We start from the raw sequence: 25704 nt of genomic DNA, 5'->3' as shown, positions 1-25704 counted from the left end.
GAGGCATCAGAGTTTATATCAACATAGCTAATCACAAATTTCCGTAAGGATCAATAAAGCAGTTTTAGTCTTAGTCCTGAGTTGTTTTAGATAGGAAGCATCAGAGTATTTCAGCCTTTGGGAGGACTTTTTTGGCGTCCGTCGGGAAGTTCGGACTGGGTGTCGAAATCGGCCCAGGTATTACCCTACCATCGGGTCCACAAATTGATTACCATTTGATGTACCTGTAGGCCTGCATCTAATTGTTACATGCCCTAGTAATAATTAAGGTGGTGTTTTTTTATAATGCACCAAAAAACTGAACGCAAACATGGGCTTAGATAGGCCTAATTATCAAAAGTAGGTTTACAGTTATCACGTAGACTATTAATTTGATAATTCGACACTTAGAACAGCGGGAAATTCTTAGAAATGAGTTATACCTGTTAACATTAAAAATGGAATCTCTCAGATGCTCAAAATATTCCCCTGCAACTTTCTTCCAATCTCTCCAGGACACACAATGCGGCACAAAATCCCGATCGTCCTTTGCTTCTGTGAATGTGAGATGAATGTAATCTTTGAAATTATTTCTTGTCTTCTCAGAAATTTTGTTCTTAACACCACCAAATGTGGTGGCCATTCGATGCTGCCCCTTCTTCCAAACCACCTGTAAACCTACTTTTTGGGCCACCCTGTATTTCTACATCTAGATAGACCTAGAGCGTGCATGTCAAACACTGCGTTCGCCGCATGCCGCTTGGCCACCTCAAGAATGATTAAAATAATGATAAAGTAGTCGACCCACGGCGTAGGGCCGGCCTTAGGCCAATGTAACCTATGCGACCGCAGTGGGCCCCGCACTTTCATAGAACCCGCGCTAATTCCTGGTGTAAATTGTTAAGTAAAACCATTTTATAACTTATAACAGATTTCCCGCGGCCGTCTGATTTACAAGGAGCTCCTGGAAATCTGAAATTGCAAAATATACACACAAAAAAGTCCTAAAAATCTCCGGAAATTACTAAAATCTTTTGGAAATTATTAAAATCTTTTGAAAACTCCCCCAAAAATTGATCATGTGAAGTACCGTGCTTTCAAGCCAACAGGGCCGTTCTTAGGCCACTGCAACCTATGCGGTCGCAGAGGGCCCCGCGCTTTCATAGGTCCCGCGCTAATTCTATGATAATTATTAAATTGCAAAATATATACGAAAAATTCCTGGAAATGTCCTGCATTTATTAAATCTCCTGAAAACTCATACAAATCTCCTAAAAAATAGACAAAATTGTCAGTTGTTGGTGTCATTTGTTATATAAAAACGCCAATCCTACGTGCGATAAAAAAAGGCATTGTCAGCTTTCATGTAGGCCTAATAAAATGTAATAATCGGACGAATTTTCACCTAAACCGAAAGTTCCAATACCTTATTTACTTTTATACAAATATGCCATAGGTTGCAAGGTTCGTAAAGTAAAGTTAATTTGATCGCATTTTTGTACTTAATAAAGAATGAATAAAATGCAAAGTCGAATTTTATTTTTCTAATACAAAAATCTTAATTTTCACTTATTATCCTTATTCCCACCCAGACTAGGCCCCGCGCAATCAGTTTCGCATAGGGCCCCGCAATTGTTAGGACCGGCCCTGCAAGCCAAGTTACGAGTGTGGAGAAACCAAATATCAAGAGAAAACCTTGTTCACTTCTCAACGTGTCAGGAACTAAAAAGAGTAATTACGACTGCACTATTTGGTAGATAAGTCCTACCACTGGCGGATCCAGAACTTTGGAGTGGGGGGGGGGGGGCGATTTTTTTCCAAACCCTAACCCTAACGCCCAGTAAACCCTAACCCTATTCATAAACGTGCGTACAGCATTCGATATATGTATATATATATATATATATATATTCGATATATGAGAATAAAATAAGACTGTTTCTCAATCTTCGGCGAAAAAAAAACAAGAAAAAAAACAGTCATGTTGAGGCCTTTCTCTTACACGCTTGGGGGTCTGGGAAAGCGCTGTAAGATTCCTCAGTGGGGTTCGGGGCGGAGCCCCGACAATCAAAAGCGCTTTCTTGCATTTTTCACTGCAGAAACGCTTTCTCCTGACATCTACAGCTCATTATTTATCAGTGGGGTTCGGGGCGAAGCCCCGACGCAAAAAGCGTTTTCTTGCATTTTTCACTGCAGAAACGCATTCTCCTGACATCTACAGCTTATTGTTTATCAGTGGGGTTCGGGGCGAAGCCCCGACGCAAAAAGCGTTTTCTTCCATTTTTCACGGCAGAAACGCATTCTCCTGACATCTACAGCTTATTGTTTATCAGTGGGGTTCGCCCGACGCAAAAAGCGTTTTCTTGCATTTTTCACTGCAGAAACGCTTTCTCCTGACATCTACAGCTCATTATTTATCAGTGGGGTTCGCCCGACGCAAAAAGCGTTTTCTTCCATTTTTCACGGCAGAAACGCATTCTCCTGACATCTACAGCTTATTGTTTATCAGTGGGGTTCGCCCGACGCAAAAAGCGTTTTCTTGCATTTTTCACTGCAGAAACGCATTCTCCTGACATCTACAGCTTATTACTTATTTGTGGGGTTCGGGGCTTCGCCCCGACGCCAAAATTGTTTCCTTGCATTTTTCACGGCTGAAACGCATTATCCTGACATCTACAGCTTATTGTTTATCTGTGGGGTTCGCCCGACGCAAAAAGCGTTTTCTTCCATTTTTCACGGCAGAAACGCATTCTCCTGACATCTACAGCTTATTGTTTATCAGTGGGGTTCGCCCGACGCAAAAAGCGTTTTCTTGCATTTTTCACTGCAGAAACGCATTCTCCTGACATCTACAGCTTATTACTTATTTGTGGGGTTCGGGGCTTCGCCCCGACGCCAAAATTGTTTCCTTGCATTTTTCACGGCTGAAACGCATTATCCTGACATCTACAGCTTATTGTTTATCTGTGGGGTTCGCCCGACGCAAAAAGCGTTTTCTTCCATTTTTCACGGCAGAAACGCATTCTCCTGACATCTACAGCTTATTGTTTATCAGTGGGGTTCGCCCGACGCAAAAAGCGTTTTCTTCCATTTTTCACTGCAGAAACGCTTTCTCCTGACATCTACAGCTCATTATTTATCAGTGGGGTTCGCCCGACGCAAAAAGCGTTTTCTTGCATTTTTCACTGCAGAAACGCATTCTCCTGACATCATAGCTTATTGTTTATCAGTGGGGTTCGGGGCGAAGCCCCGACGCAAAAAGCGTTTTCTTCCATTTTTCACGGCAGAAACGCATTCTCCTGACATCTACAGCTTATTGTTTATCAGTGGGGTTCGCCCGACGCAAAAAGCGTTTTCTTGCATTTTTCACTGCAGAAACGCATTCTCCTGACATCTACAGCTTATTACTTATTTGTGGGGTTCGGGGCTTCGCCCCGACGCCAAAATTGTTTCCTTGCATTTTTCACGGCTGAAACGCATTATCCTGACATCTACAGCTTATTGTTTATCAGTGGGGTTCGCCCGACGCAAAAAGCGTTTTCTTCCATTTTTCACGGCAGAAACGCATTCTCCTGACATCTACAGCTTATTGTTTATCAGTGGGGTTCGCCCGACGCAAAAAGCGTTTTCTTGCATTTTTCACTGCAGAAACGCATTCTCCTGACATCTACAGCTTATTACTTATTTGTGGGGTTCGGGGCGAAACCTCAACGCTAAAAGCGTTTTTTGGCATTCTTCACTGCAGTAACGCATTCTCCTGACCTACAGCTCATTATTCATTCTATTATAAAGGGCCTTTTGAATAATATAAAAAAATATTCTAATATTCTAATATGAATTTATAGTCCCTTAATACATTGCAAATACAACCGATTTGTTCTTTGAAAAGATAAGATACCCAACATATTTAGATTAAGGCTTTGAGGATCGCCGCCGAAAAAAAAATTCGATTAATAATATTCAATAAAATGTAAGCATAAATTGTGAGTTATAGTCCTAAATTTATTTAACTAGAAAAATATGAGATTGTAAAGGTTGTAAAGGAGTAAAGGTTGGAAAAAGTCGACTAGGAAAAGATTATCTGGCTTTTGAACTCATCTCAACCGTGACTGATATATTGAAAAATTTCGTTTGAATTATAACTTTTCCAAAGCAAAGTCTTTCTTAAAATAGCTATGATAAACTCATGTGAAATTACACAAACTCTGTCTGGAAAGGGGAAAGGCGGTAAACTGAAAACGATTAATTCTCGCTCCTTTTTATAATTTCTGCTAATGATTGCATTTTGCATTAAAGAATAGGGGTTGGGCGACTCGATATAAGAATTTACTTTATAGCATATATAAATTATATTAGTGACAGATTTTTTTTTAATTTTGTAATTTCTTACTATAATACAAAAACGAAAAAGTATTGGTTTGTCCGATGGGGGGAAGGTGATTGCATGTATCGCACTTCCACCTATTTATATTATATAGATATTCGACTAATTTTGTTCACATACTATGATTTCTCCATAAAAGTAGGACCCCCCCCCCCCACTCAAAGGGTTTAGATGGGAAGGGCAGTAGAGGTATTCGCTCCTCCCCTTCCAATCGGCCAAAGATGAACGACATAATATAAAGACCTGTTAAAATACCAATAAAAAGTTTTAATCATATAGATATTTAATTGATTCTGTTAGCAAGCTGTGATTTCTACAAATACATAGGACCGCCCCCCCCCCCACTCGAAAGATTATGGTGGGGGTGGGGGTGGGCGGATTGATGCCATCGCCCCCTCCCGACCCTACCAAATCGGCCAAATTACTAGAAGGGGGGCGAAATAATCCAAAAATAGGTTGAAATATAAATAATTAGTATATATTATTAACATAAGTAATAAATTCGTATACAAATTGTGTGAATTCTAAACTAAAATTCGTCCGAGTGGGGGGGGGGGGCGATCGCCCCTACCGCCCCCCCCCCCCCCTGGATCCGCCAGTGAGTCCTACACATGGAATAGTTATTAGATGATTTCAATGACCGTTTTCGTGATTTCGTTTCATACGAGCAAGAATTTACGTTGTTTGAAAATGCTGCTGATAATGTGTAACTAGAGCTGATGGAATTGCAATCAGATTCTTTGTTGAAATCGAAGTATATAGAAGTGGCTGTGCCAAAATTTTAGTTATTTACCTGAACCGTATGTTAAAGTGTGGAAATTTGCAGTCAGAATTTTAGCTATTCTTGCAAGCTCTTATCCCTGAGCAGTTCTTTTCCACATTGAAGGCTACAAAAACACCTCACCGCTTGAGATTATCTGGTCAAATTTTTTTCATCAATGATGAAAGTGTCGGTGGCAAACAAACTTCAAGCATCAGTACAACGAAAATAATGCGTAATCATAGAAATTTTTTAATGAACAAAATAGTACTACAAATTTAGCTAAGGGACAGGCATTAATTATTGTATTCTACTGTATTGCTTCTATTATAATTTACATAAAACTAGTAGGCTATGTTTTCCAACTGATTTTTGGCGTCGGCCCTTCAGGCCACAGTAAGTTTTTTATGTGGCCCATAAAACCTTAATAAGTTTGACATGCCTGACCTAGATAGGCTATAGGAAATCTCAAATTTTTACAAGCAATTGTACATTTGTAACATTAATTAGTTTGAATAGAATACTTCATTTCACGATTTTGAAACTCTTTGATAGAATTAAAAGAATAAAGCATATATAACACTCGAAAGAGAGCAACAATAAAGTTTTTGCAATACATTCATTTATCAAGGATAAAACTAAGGTCCCTCGTCAACAAACTTTATCTACATTCTAAACATCTTTTACAAGATACTTGCGTACATTACAAAGTAAGTACGCACTAACTCAATATCCAAGCACAAAACACACACCTTTTAATAAATAGTCAACTTCTTTAAAATTGAGTAACAACCGTATGAGCAGTTATTATAAGACAACTCTCTTTGCGCTCACATCCATGGCTCACAATAATCAACTGTTCATATTCTTTTTCCCACACTCTTTAATGACTTATCTCTATTTATCAATGGACCTCATTCACCACTCGTAAACAAACAACATTAAGCCACGTGATTCTCTATCTCTTCTACACAAATTACGATCTAATTTTTAATACACAATGGCTATCACGTGACAGTTTTTTTTCGTTGTTTTATCAATATTATCACGTGACTAAATGTTGTTTGTTTACGATAGGTGAATGGGGTCCATTCATTGCGTAACTTGTTAATGCAGACGAGTAAGATATTAGTGTTTCGTGATCTAATAAAATACCCAGACAAAATTTTATAAAATACTCTGAAAGACACAAAGATAAAGGCACATTCCTTGTTTCATTTGCTAGGACAAATTTGTACAAATACTCTTTCTTCCCTAGTGCTATTAGAGCATGGAATGGGTTGCCTGTTAACATGCATGACATATATAGATTGACCTTCTTTTTTGAAGTAACGTCTGTATTATATAAGATAAGATAAGGAACACGCGTAGGACGTAGGCCTAATCATCTTTTTTGAAGTAACGTCTGTATTTCATAAGATAAGATAATGTTGATTCGAGTCATTTGTTAAATGGCTTGGGAAGATGAAGGCGCACGTGTAGGCTATTATCATTGTGAGATTCGTCAAGGCTCTGGAATCAGTTGAACCAAACTGGCCAGGAAATCAGTCATTTTACTGCATCTCTTAGCAGCATTTTTTTTATTTGTATCTCTCAATTATATTCTTCCTCCACACCTTGCTCTTGATAATGAGTAAAATTGTGATTGCAGAAAGATTTTGTAGCGGAGAATTTCTGGGACGAACCAACCGGCAGCGGACAACGGCTTTGTCTGTGTAAACGGAACCATATTTATAATTGGTTGTTGGGGGGGGGGGGGAGAGGGGTAATGGGTTTGTAGAAAAGATATCACTTATTTCTTGGGCTCTGTTTGGTTGACTTTTTAAAAATAATTTCAGTATTGTTCTATGCAGGAAATGCACTGTGTTTCTATGTTGATTCAATAGTTAGCCTATATTTAAAGCACATTTGACAGGACACAATATCTTTGAGTCAATTTTGGTAACAGTGGCTCAAAAGATTACTGCATACAATACTATCCCATATAACGGGAAATTCGTTACTAATTTATAAGCTCAGCGTCTCGTTACAGATTCACCCGAGAATGTTCACAGAAATGCAAGACTATACAAAATATTCTTCTTATGTCGGCGACTTTTCGCCCTCAAGGCATAGAGACAAGTAGCTGGCCTATGAAAGAGAAAGTTGGAGAACTCTCACAAAGGATTCTGGACAAATATTTGAAACTCAAAGAAAATCCATTATTGAAGACAGGCGCAGAAAACATAAATAGACCGCCAGCGGACAACGGCGTTGTCTGCATGAGATGCGGGAAAATATGCAGGTCGTCGCAACTAAGTCTGCACGCATCCTTAATCTTCAGAATCGAAGACTGTCATTATTATTATTGTTTAAAACGTGAAGGTATATAAGAGGATTGTAAATCACCAGCAACATGGTATATGGATATAGATCTATGTGATTCCATTATTACTGTGTTTAGTAATTAAAGTAAAGTTAAAGAATGACAATCACATTTACGACACTCAGTCATTCAAAGTGGCCCCCTTGGCGACCCCATCGGCCTATTTGGAAACCGGTTGCCCACAAAGCCAGTCCGCAACGACTGATTGGTTGTTTGGTGTACTTGGGTGTTTACTAATGTGATAGCTGCAAGTTCAAGTGCTCCCCTTTCTGCACTGTGGCAGCCCAAGAGATCGTCAGTTGCAAACGACTTTTCTTTCTTTCACCATTAGGCCAGCTCTTCCATTTGTGGAGGATTTTTATGACGATTTGTCTGTGTAAACTCTGAACCATTGGTTGTTGAGGGGGGGGGGGGGGGTAATGGGTTTTTAGAAAAGATATCACTTATTCCTTGAGCTCTGTTTGGTTGCTGATTTTTTTTAAAAATTTTCAATACTGTTCTATGCAGGAAATGCACTGTGTTACTTTGTTGATTCAATAGTTATATTTTCTAATTGGTATTTATTTAAATGAATTCTTTTTAGCCGTTTTAACCCAGTGGATTTTGAATTAAGAGTTGATGCCTCTATCTCTAATGTTTTTTTTAATTGCTCTTGTCATTATCATTAGGTCAATACAAACTATTTCCTGTAATCCTGGTCGCCCCAACCTCTGTTACGTGGATGTAATCAAACGAGACCTCAAAACAGTGCACATTGATATTGACCATTGGGACATAGCCCTAAACCTCACTACGTGAAGAGAGATGGTGACCAAGAAAGCTATGGACAGCAAGAAAAGCGTGCCATTCGAAAAATGGCTGGCTCCTAAACCACCAAAGCGAAAGTCACCTTAACCTGTGATAGGCTTATTTGTTGGACGGGAGTGTCTCTCCAAAATAGGGCTCCACAGTCACATGAAAAAGGATTCTAGGAGATGAACCATAGTCGCTAGGACTGAAGAAGGCTATATATGTAATACAAGGAATTTATGTCAGCGATCAAGTAAAAAATAAAATAATTAAACAAACAGAAGGTAACAATCCTATTTCATTGAGCTATTCAACAAATGCATAATGAACACATGTAACTTGCAGTATGTTGCAGTTTATTAATATTTGCCAGTGTCTATATTCCCTATTATCTATCATCTATCTAGCCCACTGTTCAATTGTTGAGATAAATAGTCTTCTAGTTCATTCAGTCTGTCAGATTTCAACGACAGCCTCAGGTGTTGAAAAAACTCAAAGTATTGGTGAAAATTATGTCTGAGGATGAAACATGAAATCAATGTAAGAAAAAAAGTAATAAACATGATTAGATTATGAGCTCACTAACTATAACATAAGCTTTTGAAACAAAAATAATTAAATTTCTGTAAACAGTGCACATTGATATTGACCATTGGGCATTTCAGTGTTTTTTTTTTTATGTTGCATTTTTAGTGCAAACAAGTGAAAACTCCTTTTATACTTAAATTAAAGAATTGATAGAAGCTTGACAGAATCACTAAACTTTACATAAGTCTAGTTCCCTACAGAGATTTTTAATGAAAATGTATAACATGAAACAAAAAAAAAAGGATTTTGACAAGCAAACAGGATGTCTCTTCAATTCTGTTAACTATTAACATATCATTGAGATATCCTTTTGAGTAAAAAAGGATGGTTAGAAATGGTTGTGTTTGGAAATAGTGAAGAATGGGACTGCCTCATTTTGACATACTAGTGAGGAGGCTTAGAGGTCCAAGGTTCAAATCCTGGTGAAGACTGGGATTTTTAGGGCGCCTCTGAGTCCAGCCAGCTCTACTAGGCATTTCTTGGGGGAAAGTAAAGGCAGTTGGTCATTATGCTGCCCACATGACATCTTCTTTAACCATGGGTCATATAAACAGATGACCTTAACATCATCTGCCCTATCGAAAGGTCTGAAAAGGACATTTGACTTAACGTTGAGTGGGAGAGAAAAGGAGAGAACTTTTGCATCCATTCTGAGACATGTCAAGAGTTAAATGCAGATGAAACATTTTAATTGATAATGCCAGAATAGATATTTTAATATAACAAATTTCATGTTTTTTTTTTTTACATGATAAGTTTTCTTTGTTTTTTTATTATTAAAATGATGAAAAAAAAAAAAAAAAACTACCAGTAATTAGAATAAAGTGGTCAGCATGGTATAATAAAACCTTTCAAACCCTCTTTTGATCTTTATTTTAATAAAACAAGGACAACTAGCACAAAATATTATTTGTTTGGGTAAAAATTAAAACCTGTTCACAATACTTACATGGTGAGCAAAACAAATGCCAAAAGTTCTTTGGTTTTTAACAAGTGGTGTATATACGCTCTAGTGAAATTAGTACATGCATAGCAACTACACCCTGGTAAAATGCTGCCAAAATCTTCTGAGTATCTGTAAACAGTTTCAAATCATGATTATCAAAGTAAGAAACTAACATATAATAATTTCAATTTAGACACACAAAATAATGTATTAAATTGACGAAACATAATTTGATTTTTACAAAAATCTGGCTTTTAGTTTACTCAAGAATAGAGAACAATGTTGGTGTGAAAATAGCTTGACAGTATGGAATTAGTCTAGTGCACAGACTGTAGACACATCTTCACTAAGTACTAGCCCTAAAGATCCATCATGTTTTGCCAAGGAATCTGTGATTTACACACATAAGGATTCTCGCTTCCGTAGCCTCAATATGGCAACCTTGGTGGAAACATTTGATAATAGAATTGAATAGGCAAACAATGTGAGGTAAAACTGGCCTCCAACAATTTAATCTGTGAGCCTGGGAACCAACATATGCAATCCAATGCTATCCAAGTCCCTGAATGGAAATTAAACAAAAACTCTAAACCCAGTCCAAAATGCCACAGAGCAGTTACGCAAAGCAGGCTGTCAGGGAAAACTGCAAGTCCACTGGCATTTCTTTCCACAGAAATGCATTCACATAATAATAATAATATAAAGAAGAAATTCCCAAAGGTTTGAGGGGTATTGCGCGCATGAAGTTTTCTTTTTTTTTAATATCTGTTTTTTAGTGTATAGGAAGTAGTTTTTATTGTAGGTGCGTTTTGTTATCTAGAATATTGTGTATGTGTGTGTTTACGTCATCCTTAGTTCCCGCAAGAGAGAGAGAGAGCTTCTGTTGTTGGCTGGTTAGCTAGTTTTCTGTTTACCCATTGTAATGGTATGTAAGTACAAAGTTTTATTAAGGAGGATGATCTTTTGGTACGGGTGTCGCTATTGAAAAGTTCTTTGTTGTTGCGGCATCGCTAGATCTAGGTTTTCTTTTCGTTTCAGGGTGTTAGGCTTGGGCTATGGGAGAGATTGTCCCCTTTCCGCCTTGCAGCCATATCGTAACTATCATTGTTGAGGTGTAGGAAGTTGTTGGTCTGTAGGGTGTTGCAAGCCCTGATTGACTGTGGCACTGCATTTTAAGGTGTGCTATATCTATTGTAAATAATTTGACTACGTGTACTTGCTTTTGTAAATAGCATTAAGACTTCATCATTTTTATCATAATACTTTATTTGTTCATTAAATTGCTAAACTTCCACTTGGGCTGTTCTTCTTCTTCTAGCCAGCTTTATTGCTGCTGAGCTGTGAGCTCTTTTGCAGACTGTGCCAAGGAAAAAAAGTGTGCTGTTTTCTTCAGTTGTTCAGCACTGCCGTGTTGGTTATGTTGGGCTGTAGTGGAAGTAGGGTCTGCCTAAGGTGGATTAGGGAGGGGCATTCAAAGAGGATATGGTTAATAGTGTTCGTGTTGAACAATTGCCATTGATTTACTAACTGTTTAGCTGAATAACATTTATTCGGTGCTCATAGTTCTGTATGTTATTACCTTTTGGATCTTGCTTTAAACTGTTCAGGGTGGGGATACGGGACAATGATATCATACCCTATCTAAGCAAATATTTCATGTTATGGTATGGCTGGCTGGCCATGCAGTATGCACAATGGATTGTGATTTGGTTGTCTTGATGGTCCCGGGCTTATACCCTGCCTGCTGCCATCCCCCATAGTCCTGTGAGAGGTTTGGACCAGGATATAGGTTATCTTCAACTCTGAAGGAACATCCAAAACATGTAAAACAAACATTTTACACAAATCCAGAATGATCAATACCATCAAGGAATCTTCAAACAGGATCACAGGCAGAGTCTTTGGTCTGATCATAACTACAGAAAGAAATCCTCATTAACCATAGGATTTTACTGAGCCTACTGGCTGCTTCAATTAGGGTGATTTACACATACTAAACAGAGAATTGGAGACGCGGTGGCTGAGTGGTAAAGCGCTTGGCATCAGAGCCGGTGGTCCCGGGTTCAAATCCTGGTGAAGACTGGGATTTTTTATTTCAGGATCTTTAGGCGCCTCTGAGTCCACCCAGCTCTAAAGGGTACCTGACATTAGTTGGGGAAAAGGAAAGGTGGTTGGTTGTTGTGTTGGCTACATGACAACCTTGTAAACTGTAGGCCACAGAAACAGATGACCTTTATATCATCTGCCCTATAGACCACAAGGTCTGAAAGGGGAACTTTACTTTTTAAACAGAGAATGCTATATAGACTTGTAGATGTAAAAATCAATAAGCTAAAGAAAAAAGGTAAATGGATAATTGAATTCAAACCTTGAATTGTGTAGATCAATGTAAAGTCCATTTGTTTCCTCATTCTTGGCATTAGCAGTCTGCAACTCAAGCTTGGCTGGCTGTGACAGTGGAGGTAGACTGTAGTCAGACACTAGAGCTAAACCTTTCTCTGTCAATATGTGAGGGTAAGTGATAGGAGGTTAAAGAGAATATTACTGGTAGGCAGTAACTTTTAGTTTAAACAAAGAAGATATGTAAAAATACAGACACCCTCTAAATTTCACATTTATATTTTACCATAGCATAAAAGACATGTAGCAAGAAAGTTTTTTTTTCCCTTTTTAAAAAATCTAGCACTGTTTGTTGCACCATGAAATGATACTTTATGTTTTGCTAGGTAGAGGAATAGCTATTGATATTCCTTGAAGGATTAGCAACCAAGATATGGCCTAAAATTGTTTTATTATGTTTATAATGAACATGACAAGTTAATAGCAGATTTAAGGTACCAAGGTTATTAAGAGAAGAATGTAAAGAAAATATGTCGAAACATAGGTAGGTCCAAACTCCATTTATGTTTTTAACAAACTTCAGAATTGAAGATTATGGCATCCTAGTCCTAACCTAAAGACTGCAAGGGGATAATGGGCCAAAAGTTGGTGTGTGTGTGTGTATAATGGGCCAAAAGTATGTATGTGTGTGTGTGTGTAAAAGGGGGGGGGGGGTTATAATGTGGGCCACTTCAACTGAATGTAACAGATACTTGAATTTATGGCCAAAAGTAAATTAATTTGTCATTCTCATTTCATATTTTTCTTCACAAATGAAGATTATTAAGTCCTGGAGAGCAGAGTTCAAACATTGTGATGACAAGCCAGAGTGCGACCATGCAGGCATCAATTTCTGTAAAAATGTGTAGCATTACTGTAATCGTTCTAAAAAATGAATCACAATAAAAGGATATGCACTGGAGAAAACATCCACGCCCAGCTTGAAAGCCTTAATCACTTGAAGTGGTGACCAAACAGTTTCCATGATACGGGGCTTATCTGTTGGAAGGTGTTCCTGTTGTAAAAAGTGCAAGGTAAAGTTTGAGATGTAAATTTAAAGAGTGAAAAGTTAGCTTACAATTTTTTTTTCTTAAAAACAAAACAAAACTTTCTGGCATTGTAAATAAAAAACAACAACAAAAAAAAAAACATAATTTAAATCCCAATACTAAGCAGAAAAAGAGAATAAGTAAAAAATATGATACAGGCACAACACTTAAGACATTCATGGCCTGTCCTTTGCAGATTCCTTGAGGATTTAGTATAAATCAAGACAGTTGGGGATGGAGATAAGATAAGATACTACCCCGGTAGTAACCTTAAGGAATACAACCAAGATTTTGCTTAACACAAACATGGAAGTTCATGAAAGTTTTGACATATTTAGGACATAATTCTATCATTTTCTTTTTTTTTTGGGTGGGTGCAATTCATAAGAACAACATCTATCCTTGCAGCTTAAAGTGTTTCTGATATTTTTTGTAAGCATAATTATTAAGAAGGATGTATGCAAGCGCGACATGAAGCTCTTCAAAATCAACACTAGCAGCTGGGAAGAGGTGGCACTGGATAGATCCACATGGAGAGAGAGCATAAAGGAAGGGTCACGGATTGCAGATGTCATACACAACAGAAGCAGAAAGAAGGGTGAAAATGCAATGGCGCCTGGTGATTACATATGCCCAACCTGCGATCGCAGCTGTGTATCAAGGATTGGCCTCTTTAGTCACACAAGAAGTTGCAAAGGGAAAAGATCGTCTCTCGAGACGTAAAATGCCACAGAATTATTAAGAAGGCTAATAAAGTAAATTATTAAATATAGACATATTTTTATGTAAAGATTTACAATTCATCAATATGTGTTTTTAAAGGAAATAATCTTTTCAATGCCCAGTCAGTAAAATACACCATCTCTATGTTTAAACAAGGTCAGAGACCAGTGGTCACCATGAAGTTTACAGCCTTTATCAGGTGTTCAACATGGAGTCTTTATTTTTATTAAAAAAATTATATATATTAAAAATATATAGACTAGTCTGTTTATTTGTATTTAAAATATATAGACTCTACTATGCTAAAGCATTTAATGTTGACTTTTCATAGAATTGAAATGGCAGCTTATGCCATTGGAATTTCAACAAAAGACTACATTCTACTTTCCTTTTTGCTAAAAAAAATTTAAGCCAAATACATCCTTAAAGTGGTATGGTAGTGAACAGTATTCACACTAAGCCATTAGAGGAAAACTTTGAAGTGTCATTGTTCCTAGCACAGGGAATACAGCTGCAGGAATACCAGATAGCTTTGGCTTTTAGAGCCAACAATGATCTGGCAAAAAAAACAACACAGAAAAAGCGAGCGAGGAAAAAAATCTCAAGAGTGAAAAAGGAGAAGAGCGCATCCGAACTAGAAGTCCCATAATGAATCAGAATTGAGGAGTTAGCATGGCAAAAAATAACCCTAAAAAAGTAGTTGTGGTAGTTGTAGTCGTCTGCTAATATCAGTGTGAAAAATCAACAGTTTATCCAAAAATCATTTAATTGACCCAACCCACTGGTTTCATTTGTAAGCAGGCCATTAGATAATTGCCTAGTTCATTCAGTAATGATTTAGTCTGTAACTGATTTACCCTCATGGCAGAGAAACATAATTATTTACTTAAATTCCAAAATTAAGAGTTACTAACCAGTGTGAAAGATAAAATTTTGGTAAAATCTGGCAAGCTAAACAGGTCAACATCTCGATTACCTTTTTCGAATCCTTCGATTAGAAAACCTAATAACAGAAAGATATATTTTTTATTGTAAAAGACAAGATATACACATGATAATTAATGAAGAAAAAACACAAGATATACACATGATAATTAATGAAGAAAAAACACAAGATATACACATGATAATTAATTAAGAAAAAACAGAGTAACTTTTTGTATTTTCTGAAAACTAAAAATCTAGAGAGGAAACAACTGTATTTGCTTTCATAAGATGTCACATTTGCAACATTTTTAGCTAAGTAGAAGATGACCATGATTTCAAAATGAAATGTCAGGAACTAACTATAGCTGATTTGAATTAAGATTTTTTCTGATTTTGTTTTTTGAAATTTTTTTAAACAAGTGCCAATACAGTCTGGCATAGAAAATTGGTATTTTTAAAGCTTGTTTGTGTTCCAAAGGTATTAAATACTAAACATTTTTGGAAATAAACATATTGCTCTATTTCCAAAAGTTTTTTTTTTGTATTATGTGAATCTAAAAAAATAAATTTTGACTTTTTTTGGGAGGGTTTTAGTTTACAGTTACCCCGGTTTGCATTGGAGTTAGAGGTAACTTTTTAAAAAATAGTAAATAAGTTAAGAAACTATTTCACAAATGGTAAGCTGTAACTTAATGCAAAGAATTTTTTTTTGTTAAGTATGAAGTTCTCATCTGCAACCTTGTGGTCCATATAACAGGTAAACTAAAATTCACCTGCTGTTGTAACCAATAGTGTATGTCACTGACAGTAAGTATATCATGTAAACATTAGGTCTTCCTTTATTCTTTGGGAGTTTAAGAGCGCAGTCAAGTAAAATACGTCCCACAAAATCATAAATAATTCCAAACAACACAATGATTTGATTTATAGACCCTTGCTTCTGAAACACAGGACACATAACTTGAACGATTTCTTTTTAGTATTTACCATCTACTGGCCTTGCAACAGTCTCTGCAGCAGATCTTTTCCTCTGAGTTTCACTAAAACCTCCTTCTATGACACCAATCAGGCTTGATTTACTCAAAACCTGCAAAACAAATTGTATGACATTTCATCCACAATCGTTTCAATCAAATATTGATTTCATAGATACATACAATCATTCAATGATATACCATCAATATCTGAACATCAAGCATACTAAGTCTAGTCATCAGTCTGACAGATCTACACAGCATTCATCAATAGCAGTGGATTCAATATATCAGCATTAAGGAAGATAAAAAAATGATCACTGGTTTCAAGAATACATATATTCAATTACATTATAGCTTTTATTTATATAGCGCTACTTTCATGCTTATAGCATGCTCTGAGCGCTATGGTCCAATCTCTTTTTTGGAACAGTTGGAAGGGGGGGGGGGAGCGGTAAAAAGGGAGAAGTTTTTCCAAGCTGCCTTTTAGGAGCTCAATAAATACAACTCTGCCTCTCGACCACACTTCCCACCTACTTAATTAAATGGGTGTACTAATATTGTGATCATGGAAGAAAATAAGACTAGATTACTAATGAACTAAAAAACATTAAACATAGCAATATATGGGTTGTTCCAGTTAAAATTGGTTTGCAAAAATTTGGTCTCCAAATTTAACATTTAGTTATCCTGTACTGCCACAGTGAACTAAAGCAAACAATAATGTTTGTACTCTAGAGCTGGAATGTTACAAGCCATGTTGTTTTTTTCCACAGCATTAAAGCTTTCAGCTCCAAACAAATGTGATTAGTTTAATTAATGCCAATTCTTTTTTAACAAATGTATTTGTGTTGTCCTATTGTACTCTTGGAGAGAGTGAAATGAAATTTATACAGGATCTCTACTGACTTTAAGGGCTAAAGGGGCCTGGATAGTCTTGTCAGTTATTAGCTTGTCAGGATTAGTCATTGTTTAGCAATGTTGCCAAGTCAGAGGTTGTTGGAATTCTCATCTTAGTTGATCAATGTTCTGCCATATTTTCTTTACCTTATTTTAAAAATTGTTTTCTAGTGCTGCTCTTGTTGTTTGCTGCAGGTGAGTACTTGAAGATGCTTGAGTATACTTTACGGGTGAATTACAGAGACTTTATATTAAGTACTTGATATCAACAGCACAAAAGCTTAACAATTAATGACTAACTTTAAGAGCAATATTGAATTCTATAATTTGAAGGTTTCTGGCTTTATACAGATGTTAACACTGTTAATGCTCTAAGCTGTCTTCTAGGTAATTTATTACCTAAATTACATCATCTTTTATGTCGCTTTTCCAGTTCATCCTTTATGGTATACTAAATTACTTCTAATACATTGCAATTTTATATGTAACATGTTTTTATTGAACTAAAAGCAGCACAAAATCAGCCATATTAGAAAGATGATTTTATATTTAAAAATTTTTGTTTGCTGCCTGCACTGTTGTAGAAATAGAAATGTCAAAACATGAATCTGTTGGTAACGTCTTTTAAGGACACTAAAGGTTGTTTATCATTATGCAATCCACTTAGCACAAATGTCTTCAGCCACTAACAATGCCTTACTGATGCCTGATTTTCAGCCTTACTGATGCCTAACTTCTAGTGGAGTAGCTCACCTCACTTTTATTTTTAGCCTCCACAATTTCATCCAGAAAGTCTAAGGTGCGGTCCACAGACTTGACCAGACGTTTGTTTCCACAGCTGACATCTGTGTCCCCATCACTCATGGCTTGAAACCAGTCGGGGCAAAATGACTCTTGTATTTTCATGAACAACGATGTGTCAAGCTGAATAAAAATTATTTTTTTTAAATAATTTTTTTTTTAACTAACAATAAATTTGTCAACAACTCTATTCAGAATTCAAGTTATGAAAGTCAAATTATTATCATATCATAATATATTATTGATACAAAATTTCATTTTTTAAAATCTTAAATAAAAAGTGTGGCAAACTGTATTTATAGTGCAAACTAAAAATGAGCAAATGAAAAAATATTTACTTTAATTTTCCCACCTTTGCCCCACACTGCAACACCAGAGTTATCATTCTTGCCAGGGGAGATAGCTGCACTCGCATCATGAAGAGTTGTAAATATTACTGGATTCTTGTGAAATTGAAAAAAAATTTTTAAGTTTATCTTATATTTTATTTTTATCAGGTATGTGTAAATGGCAATATTAAAATTAATTACTAAAATAAGAGTTTTTAAAAAATACAAAACTTACAGACATAGCAGTAAATTCTCGAAGACCTTTACCAAATTCTGCTACAGTTTCATGATGATCAGCCCTGAATGGGGCAAAATTAGAATGGGTCGAGATAGTAAACTATGTTATGAAACATTAGCGACAAAGATTATTGCACAAAACTTGCTTTAAAAAAACAAAACAAAAATCAATTACTTAACTAGGCATCCATTGGTGCAACTGACTTTGGAGGATAAGTTTAATGTATATAATGTATAACAGCTCACTAAGTTGTTCTTTGTTACTTATCCTGACACACATTTTTTTTAAACATTAAAATAAGTGTAATAAAAAGGCATAGTAAAAAATGCTCCTATAAAATGGGGAGGGGAGGCATCTGTGACAGATATCTAATTTATCCAGGCAACTTCTCTTTTATCTTTCTTGCTTTCTTCTGCAGAATTTAAGTCATCAAAACCCATCATTTCCGCTGAGCAAGTTACTGTACAGTATAATATTGTATAATCTGGAAAGTAGAGTTATGTCTATCAATCATACTTACAAAGCACCAAGACTCATCACAGCTACTTCCGGCACATGGGCTACTCTGCGAAGCATGTCTATACTTAAATGTGGAGCACTTCCTGTGATATGTAGCGATTCATTTAAGTAAAAGTAAAATCACAACAATGGAACAAAATGTTATATTTGTATGTACTTTAGAGGGTAAAAGTTCGTAGACAAAGAAAAAAAAATCTCTTTAATACTGTGAAGTAATGAAAGATTGGCACCTGTAAATTTCAATAAAATAATATAGCATGCATAGTATAATAATACAAAATAGTATGTGGTGTTTACATTATAGTATTGCAAACCATTGATCACAAACAAAATTGATAAATTTTAACTACCAGCCATTTTACTTTTGATTTTATATCTTCTATTAGGCATTTTACTTTTACCTTTACCTCCTAGACCAAAATGGTAATCTATAACTTGCACCTTCTTGCTAATAAGAAGAATTTACTATTCAATCATAATGTTCAAATTGTGTAATTGTTGGGAAAGAATGTCATATAAAAGCTGTAACTTAATTGTTGCTCACTGCACTTTTTGGAAATCTGCTTTGATAAAATCTTCTGCTTGTTCATTAACGAGTTGTTAAAGTCTGATTTGATACAATTTCCTATTTGTTTGGTATCAAGTTGTTTAAAGAATGTAGTGTTATCTCTGAGGTATAAGATTACATTTTTAAAATATTTGCATCAATGTTAAAAAAAATGTACTGACCTCCCTTGGTAAACAGAGTACACATTGGAGTTTCAAGAGTTACATTCCCTTGTCTGTTAGCTTGAGAAATAATACCCAAACGCCCACCAGTGGCTAAAGTTTTTTCTATTATAAACTTCATTTTTATACTACCCTTTACATCAGAACAGAAAAAAACAACAACAGTAGTTAAAAATGTGATTCAAATACAATTGTAAAATGTTTTTCTTGTTTCTAATATTCCTTCAGAGTTAAAGATAATCTACATCCTAGCCCAAACCTCCCGTAGGATGACGGAATGGCAGAAGGCAGGATATGAACCATCAAGACAACTGAACGTATGATTTGATTTACTCTTTCATCTCAAGTTACACAAGAGATAGATCAGATCAATGCTGTTTAAACAATGTAATCCAAATTGATGTGAATCAGTGATTGAAGAAAAAAACAACTGATAATATTAATAATAATAATTATAGCTTTTATATAGTGCTACTTTCATGCTTATAGCATGCTTTGGTCCTATCTCAATTGTGGACCAGTGGGGGGGGGGGGGGGAGGTATCTAGGAGAAGGTTTTTCCGTGCTGTCTTTAGGCGCTCAGTTAACACAACTCTGCCAGAGTCAGGTGTTGAACCTCGAACCCCCTTCTTAGGTAGCCAAGCCAAGCCAAGTTCAAGTGTACTTAGCCTCTCGACCATGCTTCCCTGATATAGGATTGAAAAGAATAACATTGTCAGTTTACACATGATTTACAGCTACCACAAATAGTCATGAGAGGATGGGATTTAAAAAGTAACATTTTTTGTTAGTGTTAAAGCAAAGAAAATAGTAGTGATAATTTTGTCTTATTTTCAATACACAAAATTTGTTAAGTTTTACAAAAAAACTTGTTGCCAGCATCCGTTTTCTGATTCATATTTCATATGTCTTGATGTCACAGCCAAATGCTCATGGCCTAATGAATTAGCAGTCAAGAATTAAATCTTAAGATGAGGTGTGATTGTGGTCATAGTCTACTCTATATCATGATATGTGTATCTTGAGTGGCTTGAGCATAAAGAAAAGGATTAAGTCAACTATTAAAGTAAAGTATTATTTTAAGCAGTAGATCTAGATCATAAGAAAAACATAAAAATACTTTTTTAAAAAATCTGATATGAGTGTAATTGTTTAAATTACTTTGGATCAGTCATGTAATTAAATTTGTAATAGATCTAGACCAACAACAATAAATCTATGTGACTATAAATATTTTTACCAATTTGTTTTTGTTTAGTGCTATCCTATCACTTACCTGGACCAGTTGGGAAAATGGGGGTAGGGGAAGAAAGAAACAGAGATCTGGGTGGATTTTACTGTGAATGGTTTTATGGTTTTTGGAAGCATTTACAAAAAAGGAACAAAATTGGGAAAGGCGTGAATTTGAACTCAGGCCAACGAGCTAAGTCAGTGCTAACCACTTTGCAAGTGAGCTACTTATGTCTAGAGAAGATTGTATAGATATATAGAATTATAGATCTAGGTTGTTTCAGGTTAGAGCAGTGACCTGTAAAGGGACTAATTCAATCAGCTTACACCACCACTTTAATCAAGCACTCTTTCTTTCTCTTGTTCGAGATAAAAAAAAATCAATTACCAATAGCTAATTAACTAATTGGTTAAAAAATGTTTTATTGAGTCTTGTGTTGCCAGATAAATAAATATTTGTGCACAATTTCAGCTTGATCCGAGATTGGGTGTCATAGAAATAACCAGTGGGGTAGCTAGGAATTAGCCATCATTTGGGGGCCCGGGGGAGGGGGCTTGACCTCTTTGAAGCCCCCTGCATTTTGCAATAATATTTAATGTATAAAAACATGTAACCTAATCATTTGTCACATTGTGGGCCCTGGGGGATTTTCAAATTCTCCCCCTCCCTCTAGATACGCCTCTGGAAATAACTTGGAACTTGTACAAACTTTTTACCAGGCAGACTATCACAGAGTGAGTTGGTATAATATTAATATAGATTATAAGTCTAGATCCATCTAATAAACAATAAAAGTCTAAGTCACTGGTCTCAAACTCAAATGACTCAGACTCAATGACAATGGAATGGACTCAATCATCAAAAAATCAATGTAGAATAAAAAATAATGTAGATCAAAAGTCTAAGATTTACGGGGCTTAGTACGCTCTAAATCTATTAGATCTAGACTTCTATGACTATCTAGATCTATATAGAAAATAGATGTACATCTATATAGAATATAGATCTAGATCTACTTTACTGAGTAGTAGAGACCAGCTAGATCTAGTAGAGTAAGTCTAAATCTAGATCTAATAGTAGTAATAGCCCAGCCATAGACCCCAGCTTACTGAGTTCACTGCGACACAGATTGGGACAGCTGGATTGATTTCAACTTGTTTTATTTCCGCGAAAAGCGGAAGTAACTTGTATCCCGTAAATAAACAATTGAATGTCAAAAAGATCTGCAAAATTCTAGACAAGCAACGGCAAAGGTTTGATGGTCCGTTCAATAAAAAAAATCAGTAAGTTATTAATTCACAAGAAAGCATTGATCGAAGGAAAATAATACATTTAATAGCATTAATAAAGTAATCCTTTTTGTAGCGCTATCAAACATCTGTTTTGAAGTGTTAAAGTTAAAGTTAAAATTAATTAATTTGATTAAATTGAGACTCAGACTGGTCGTCACTACACTGACTCTCACTGAGTTACACTGGTCATTGGTCTGGAGTCGAGAACTCGTCAGCTCAACTGATTGACTGAGTCGAGTGAGAACTGGTGAGTTAAGTTTTTAAGACTAAGTGACTAAGAGTTAGTAAGAGGGATGACTCGATACTCGATCTCTAAAAGTCTATTACTATTAGATCTAAATTTAATTATTGTGTTTTATAGTTTGTCCTGTTTGTTACTCAAAGTTACTGCATATGACCCTAATTGCCTAAACCATACGCTAGAACAAATTTGTACAACTAGATCTACAAGTGCTCCTTCTTCCCTAGTGACCCTAGATCTAGTCAGTAGTGAGGCCTAGTAAAGTGCCTTTTAGTTTTAGACCTAGATCTAGATTCTAGTAGAGAGTGGTATGGGCTGCCTGAATCAGCCAGGAAAACCAATGACTTAGCAGAGTTTAATTCATTGAATTGATTAACATTTAACATGCATGACTAGATTGACATATGAAATGTCGAAATGTGTAAGTAAGACATAATCTTATTATAAAATCTTATTTTTTGAAGTGATGTCTGTAATATATTTATATACGATAAGAAGAGAGAAGTCAGATAGCCAGGACTATTAGTATTATTAAATAGATTTAGATCTATATCTAGATCTAGATTCTAATATTACTAATATACTAGAGCTAAATATATATATTATGTATTTATAGATATAGATTAGAATCTAGATTAGTAGACTCTCTAGATACTGTGAGATCTAGATCTAGATTGCTAGATTGTCTTCTCTTGAGATTAGTCCAGATTTAGTAGGGTTTAGATCTAGTTCTAGATCTAGATGATCTATATATCTATATAGATCTAGATCTACTATCAAAACAGTATCCGATATAGTTCTAGAATAATCTAGATTATAATCCCTACGCCCAGATCTATTACTAGACCTTGATTTAGATCTAGATTTTAAATGTTGAATAAAAAAAGAGACACAATAGATCTTATACTTTTAAACCTAGACTTCTTGATAAGATTGACAAGTTAGAAGTGCTGAGTTTTACTATTCTGTTTCTAGATTTAGTAACACAGGCCCTTTGGTATACTTTATACTCACATAGAATCTAGGTCTAGAATTCTAGATTCAATGTCTACTTTTGTTTTATTAAATCTATGCTGTCTAATCATAGTTGCCAGTTGGTTATCACACCACATTATATTGTGATTATCATTGTTGCATTCATTACAATGAACACTAGTCTAGATCTAGACTTCTTCTTCTTCTAGCCAGCTTTATTGCTGCTGAGCTGTGAGCTCTTTTGCAGACTGTGCCAAGGAAAAAAAGTGTGCTGTTTTCTTCAGTTGTTCAGCACTGCCGTACAGGGTGTTGGTTATGTTGGGCTGTAGTGGAAGTAGGGTCTGCCTACGGTGGATTAGGGAGGGGCATTCAAAGAGAATATGGATTATGGTTTCAAAGGGGTGGGCGCAGTGTCTGCAAAGGGGGAGTTGTGTGGAGTTTATTTTGTTCAGGTGGTAATTTAATAGTGGTGTGTGTCCTGTTCTTAGTTGGAAAATTGTAGATTGTTCTTTGCGGGGGAAGAAGTTAATACTGTCCAGTTTGTTAGGCATAGTCATTTCTTTGTACATGGCTCTGCCTGTGTTTCCTGATGCCCATTGGTTGAGCCCCTCCTCTTTGTGATTGTTGACTAACATTGACCTTAGGGTGAGGTAGTTAACAGGTCTATCTGGTTGTTCCATAGATGAACCTGCCTTTGATAGCTTATCTGCATTTTCATTTACCATGATGCCAATGTGTTCAGGGATCCACTGTAGTGTGATATTGATATTTAATTTTGATATCATCTGATGGATTATCACAATTAGTGTTGTCAACTCTCTTGGGCTGTTTGAGGTGCTGCTGTTAAGTGCTTTCAGAGTAGATTGGGAGTCTGTAAAGACAACAATATCTGATGGTGGTTGCACTCCTTCATATTTTATAATTTGTTTTCCACTGTCTGTAGTGCTATGGTAATTGCCTCAATTTTGGCTTGGAAATTTGAGCAGTAATCGCCACAGGGTGCTCTTATCTCAAAGTGTTTATTTTTAGGGAAGACCAGGAAGTCACCAAGACCAGCATTGATGGTGGCTTTGAAGGCTGATCCATCTGTATATATATGGATAGCTGTTTTTTGATAGCTTTCAATTGTTTCAAGCATGCCTACTTTGAGCGGATTTGATTCTTTTGTTAAGGTGTTATTAAGTAAATGTGTTTTGATAGTTGGTTGTTTGTAGTTTAGTCCTGGTGTAATGTTTGAAAATCTGGTAATTTTTTCTCTGTTATTGGGTAGGTGGTGTTTTAGGGCTAGTTCATCAGTAAGTTGGATCAGAGTCCTTTGCTTTTTTTTGGTTATTTTTCCTATTTCTATGTGTTAGTAATTTATTAGGATGATCGTCCTCCAACCTTCTGTATCTCTCAATAGCTTCTAATGCTGCTCTGTTGCGCCTTAACTTAAGAGGTTCAATATTGGAGTCTATTTCACAGGCTGCTGTGGGAGTAGTTCTCATACCTCCACTAATTAGCCGCAAGGCTTGGTTTTGGATTGTGTCTAATGATGATTGATAGGCATCACAAAGATTAAACATAATAAAACACCTAGCAGGAACATCCTGGGGAGCTGAAAAGAAAAACTTAAGACAGTTATACACTGGATACGTCAGATCTGTAATGGATAACTGTCTCTCCATACAAGTAGCTGCCAACAAAACCTAGATCTAGACAGAACAAGAAGAGAAATGAAATCTAGAATAACTAGAAATAGCTTATAGAATAGCAGATTTTATTGAACTTCTATAAAAGTATCACTGCTTAAAAAAATTTTTTCGCTCTAGTATATTTTCTAAAGCTTAAATTTAAAGTGTGTTCTAAAATTATAATTAATGTATTTCTGTCTTTATCAAGTGTAAGATTAAAAGATTAAAAAACTAAACCAAAAGTTTAATTTTATTTTTTGAAAATGACAATGATTTTTACATATATTTTCATGTTGCCATTACAGGCCCAAAAAGATGTAAAAAAAAAACATGGGATACATGAATATTAATTTTGGAGGATTATCTGTATATATGATTGCTGAATGTGAGAGAAACAATTTCACACAAGAGATTACAGCCCTCCTCCCATTAAAAGTAAAACTAAATTTCAAATTGAGTGACAAAACAATTTTTATCTGTTGCATCTTCTATTAATTTGCTGTTGTATCTTTGTACATAATAAACATGTTTTTTTTTTTTTTTCTTTTAGACTGACATTAAAATGGAATGCTTTCATATTATTCCATGGCAGCCTGGAACGTAGAGTTTATTGAAGTTCCAAGTCAAACTTTTGTAACAGGATAAATTGTGGACAACATTTGAAAGGTGATACATTTTTTTAGTTGTTTATGAATCTAAAAATGGGAAGAACACAATGTCCTAAACTGGGCTGTAGAAAAATTTATATCCACATTTTTTATTTTTTTTTTACTGATTTGGGAACTCATTAGCATAAAATAATTCTGTATGAGCCCAAACATTTGTATTCAACCCAAAAGAAGTCGACTTTACAAAAAGTATTAAGCTGTTTTTTTCCCAACATCTCTGCAAAGTAATTAGAAGATCTGTATGCT

General features: G+C 35.7%; 2 protein-coding genes across 9 annotated transcripts in view; one reads left to right on the top strand and one right to left on the bottom strand.

Moving 5' to 3' along the window:
* Positions 1-8616: 8616 nt before the first annotated feature.
* Positions 8617-21843, bottom strand: LOC106067111 (queuine tRNA-ribosyltransferase accessory subunit 2-like). Of its 5 annotated transcripts, none has more exons than XM_056040208.1 (12): positions 21719-21843; positions 19380-19512; positions 18652-18733; positions 18129-18192; positions 17903-18007; positions 17517-17687; positions 15877-15976; positions 14877-14965; positions 13106-13205; positions 12180-12330; positions 9815-9940; positions 8617-8793 (listed from the first exon to the last, which is right to left on the bottom strand). In XM_056040208.1, exons 2-12 carry the CDS (start codon positions 19498-19500, stop codon positions 8673-8675), a joined length of 1230 nt encoding a protein of 409 aa, XP_055896183.1. In that variant the 5' UTR covers positions 19501-19512; positions 21719-21843; the 3' UTR covers positions 8617-8672. The 5 variants fall into 5 exon arrangements, with proteins under 5 accessions (XP_055896183.1, XP_055896186.1, XP_055896185.1 ...); XM_056040211.1 differs by lacking the exon at positions 21719-21843 and adding an exon at positions 21631-21714; XM_056040210.1 differs by lacking the exon at positions 21719-21843 and adding an exon at positions 21626-21712.
* Positions 21783-25704, top strand: part of LOC106067110 (F-box/WD repeat-containing protein 5-like) — a 19656-nt gene continuing 15734 nt past the window's right edge. The window contains exons 1-3 of one of the 4 annotated variants that reach the window (XM_056040206.1): positions 21803-21892; positions 25096-25225; positions 25341-25456. The gene's annotated coding sequence lies outside the window, so the exon portion shown is untranslated. Of the gene's footprint in view, positions 21893-21952; positions 22149-25095; positions 25226-25340; positions 25457-25704 lie in introns of those variants that run through there. The other 3 variants (XM_056040203.1, XM_013226233.2, XM_013226234.2) reach the window with 3 other exon arrangements.

Source organism: Biomphalaria glabrata, chromosome 9, assembly GCF_947242115.1.
Source record: "Biomphalaria glabrata chromosome 9, xgBioGlab47.1, whole genome shotgun sequence".
In the NCBI taxonomy this organism is placed as follows: domain Eukaryota; kingdom Metazoa; phylum Mollusca; class Gastropoda; family Planorbidae; genus Biomphalaria; species Biomphalaria glabrata.
This window is presented reverse-complemented; position numbering and strand designations above follow the sequence as displayed.

Coding starts and splice junctions, on each gene's coding strand:
- LOC106067111 (XM_056040207.1), bottom strand. CDS start 20,260: ATGCTGGCAACAAGTTTTTTT. Junction 18,734..19,379: donor TACTCTGTTTACCAAGGGAG/GTCAGTACATTT, acceptor TACATATCACAG/GAAGTGCTCCACATTTAAGT. Junction 12,331..13,105: donor CGTGGATGTTTTCTCCAGTG/CATATCCTTTTA, acceptor AACCTCCTATCA/CTTACCCTCACATATTGACA.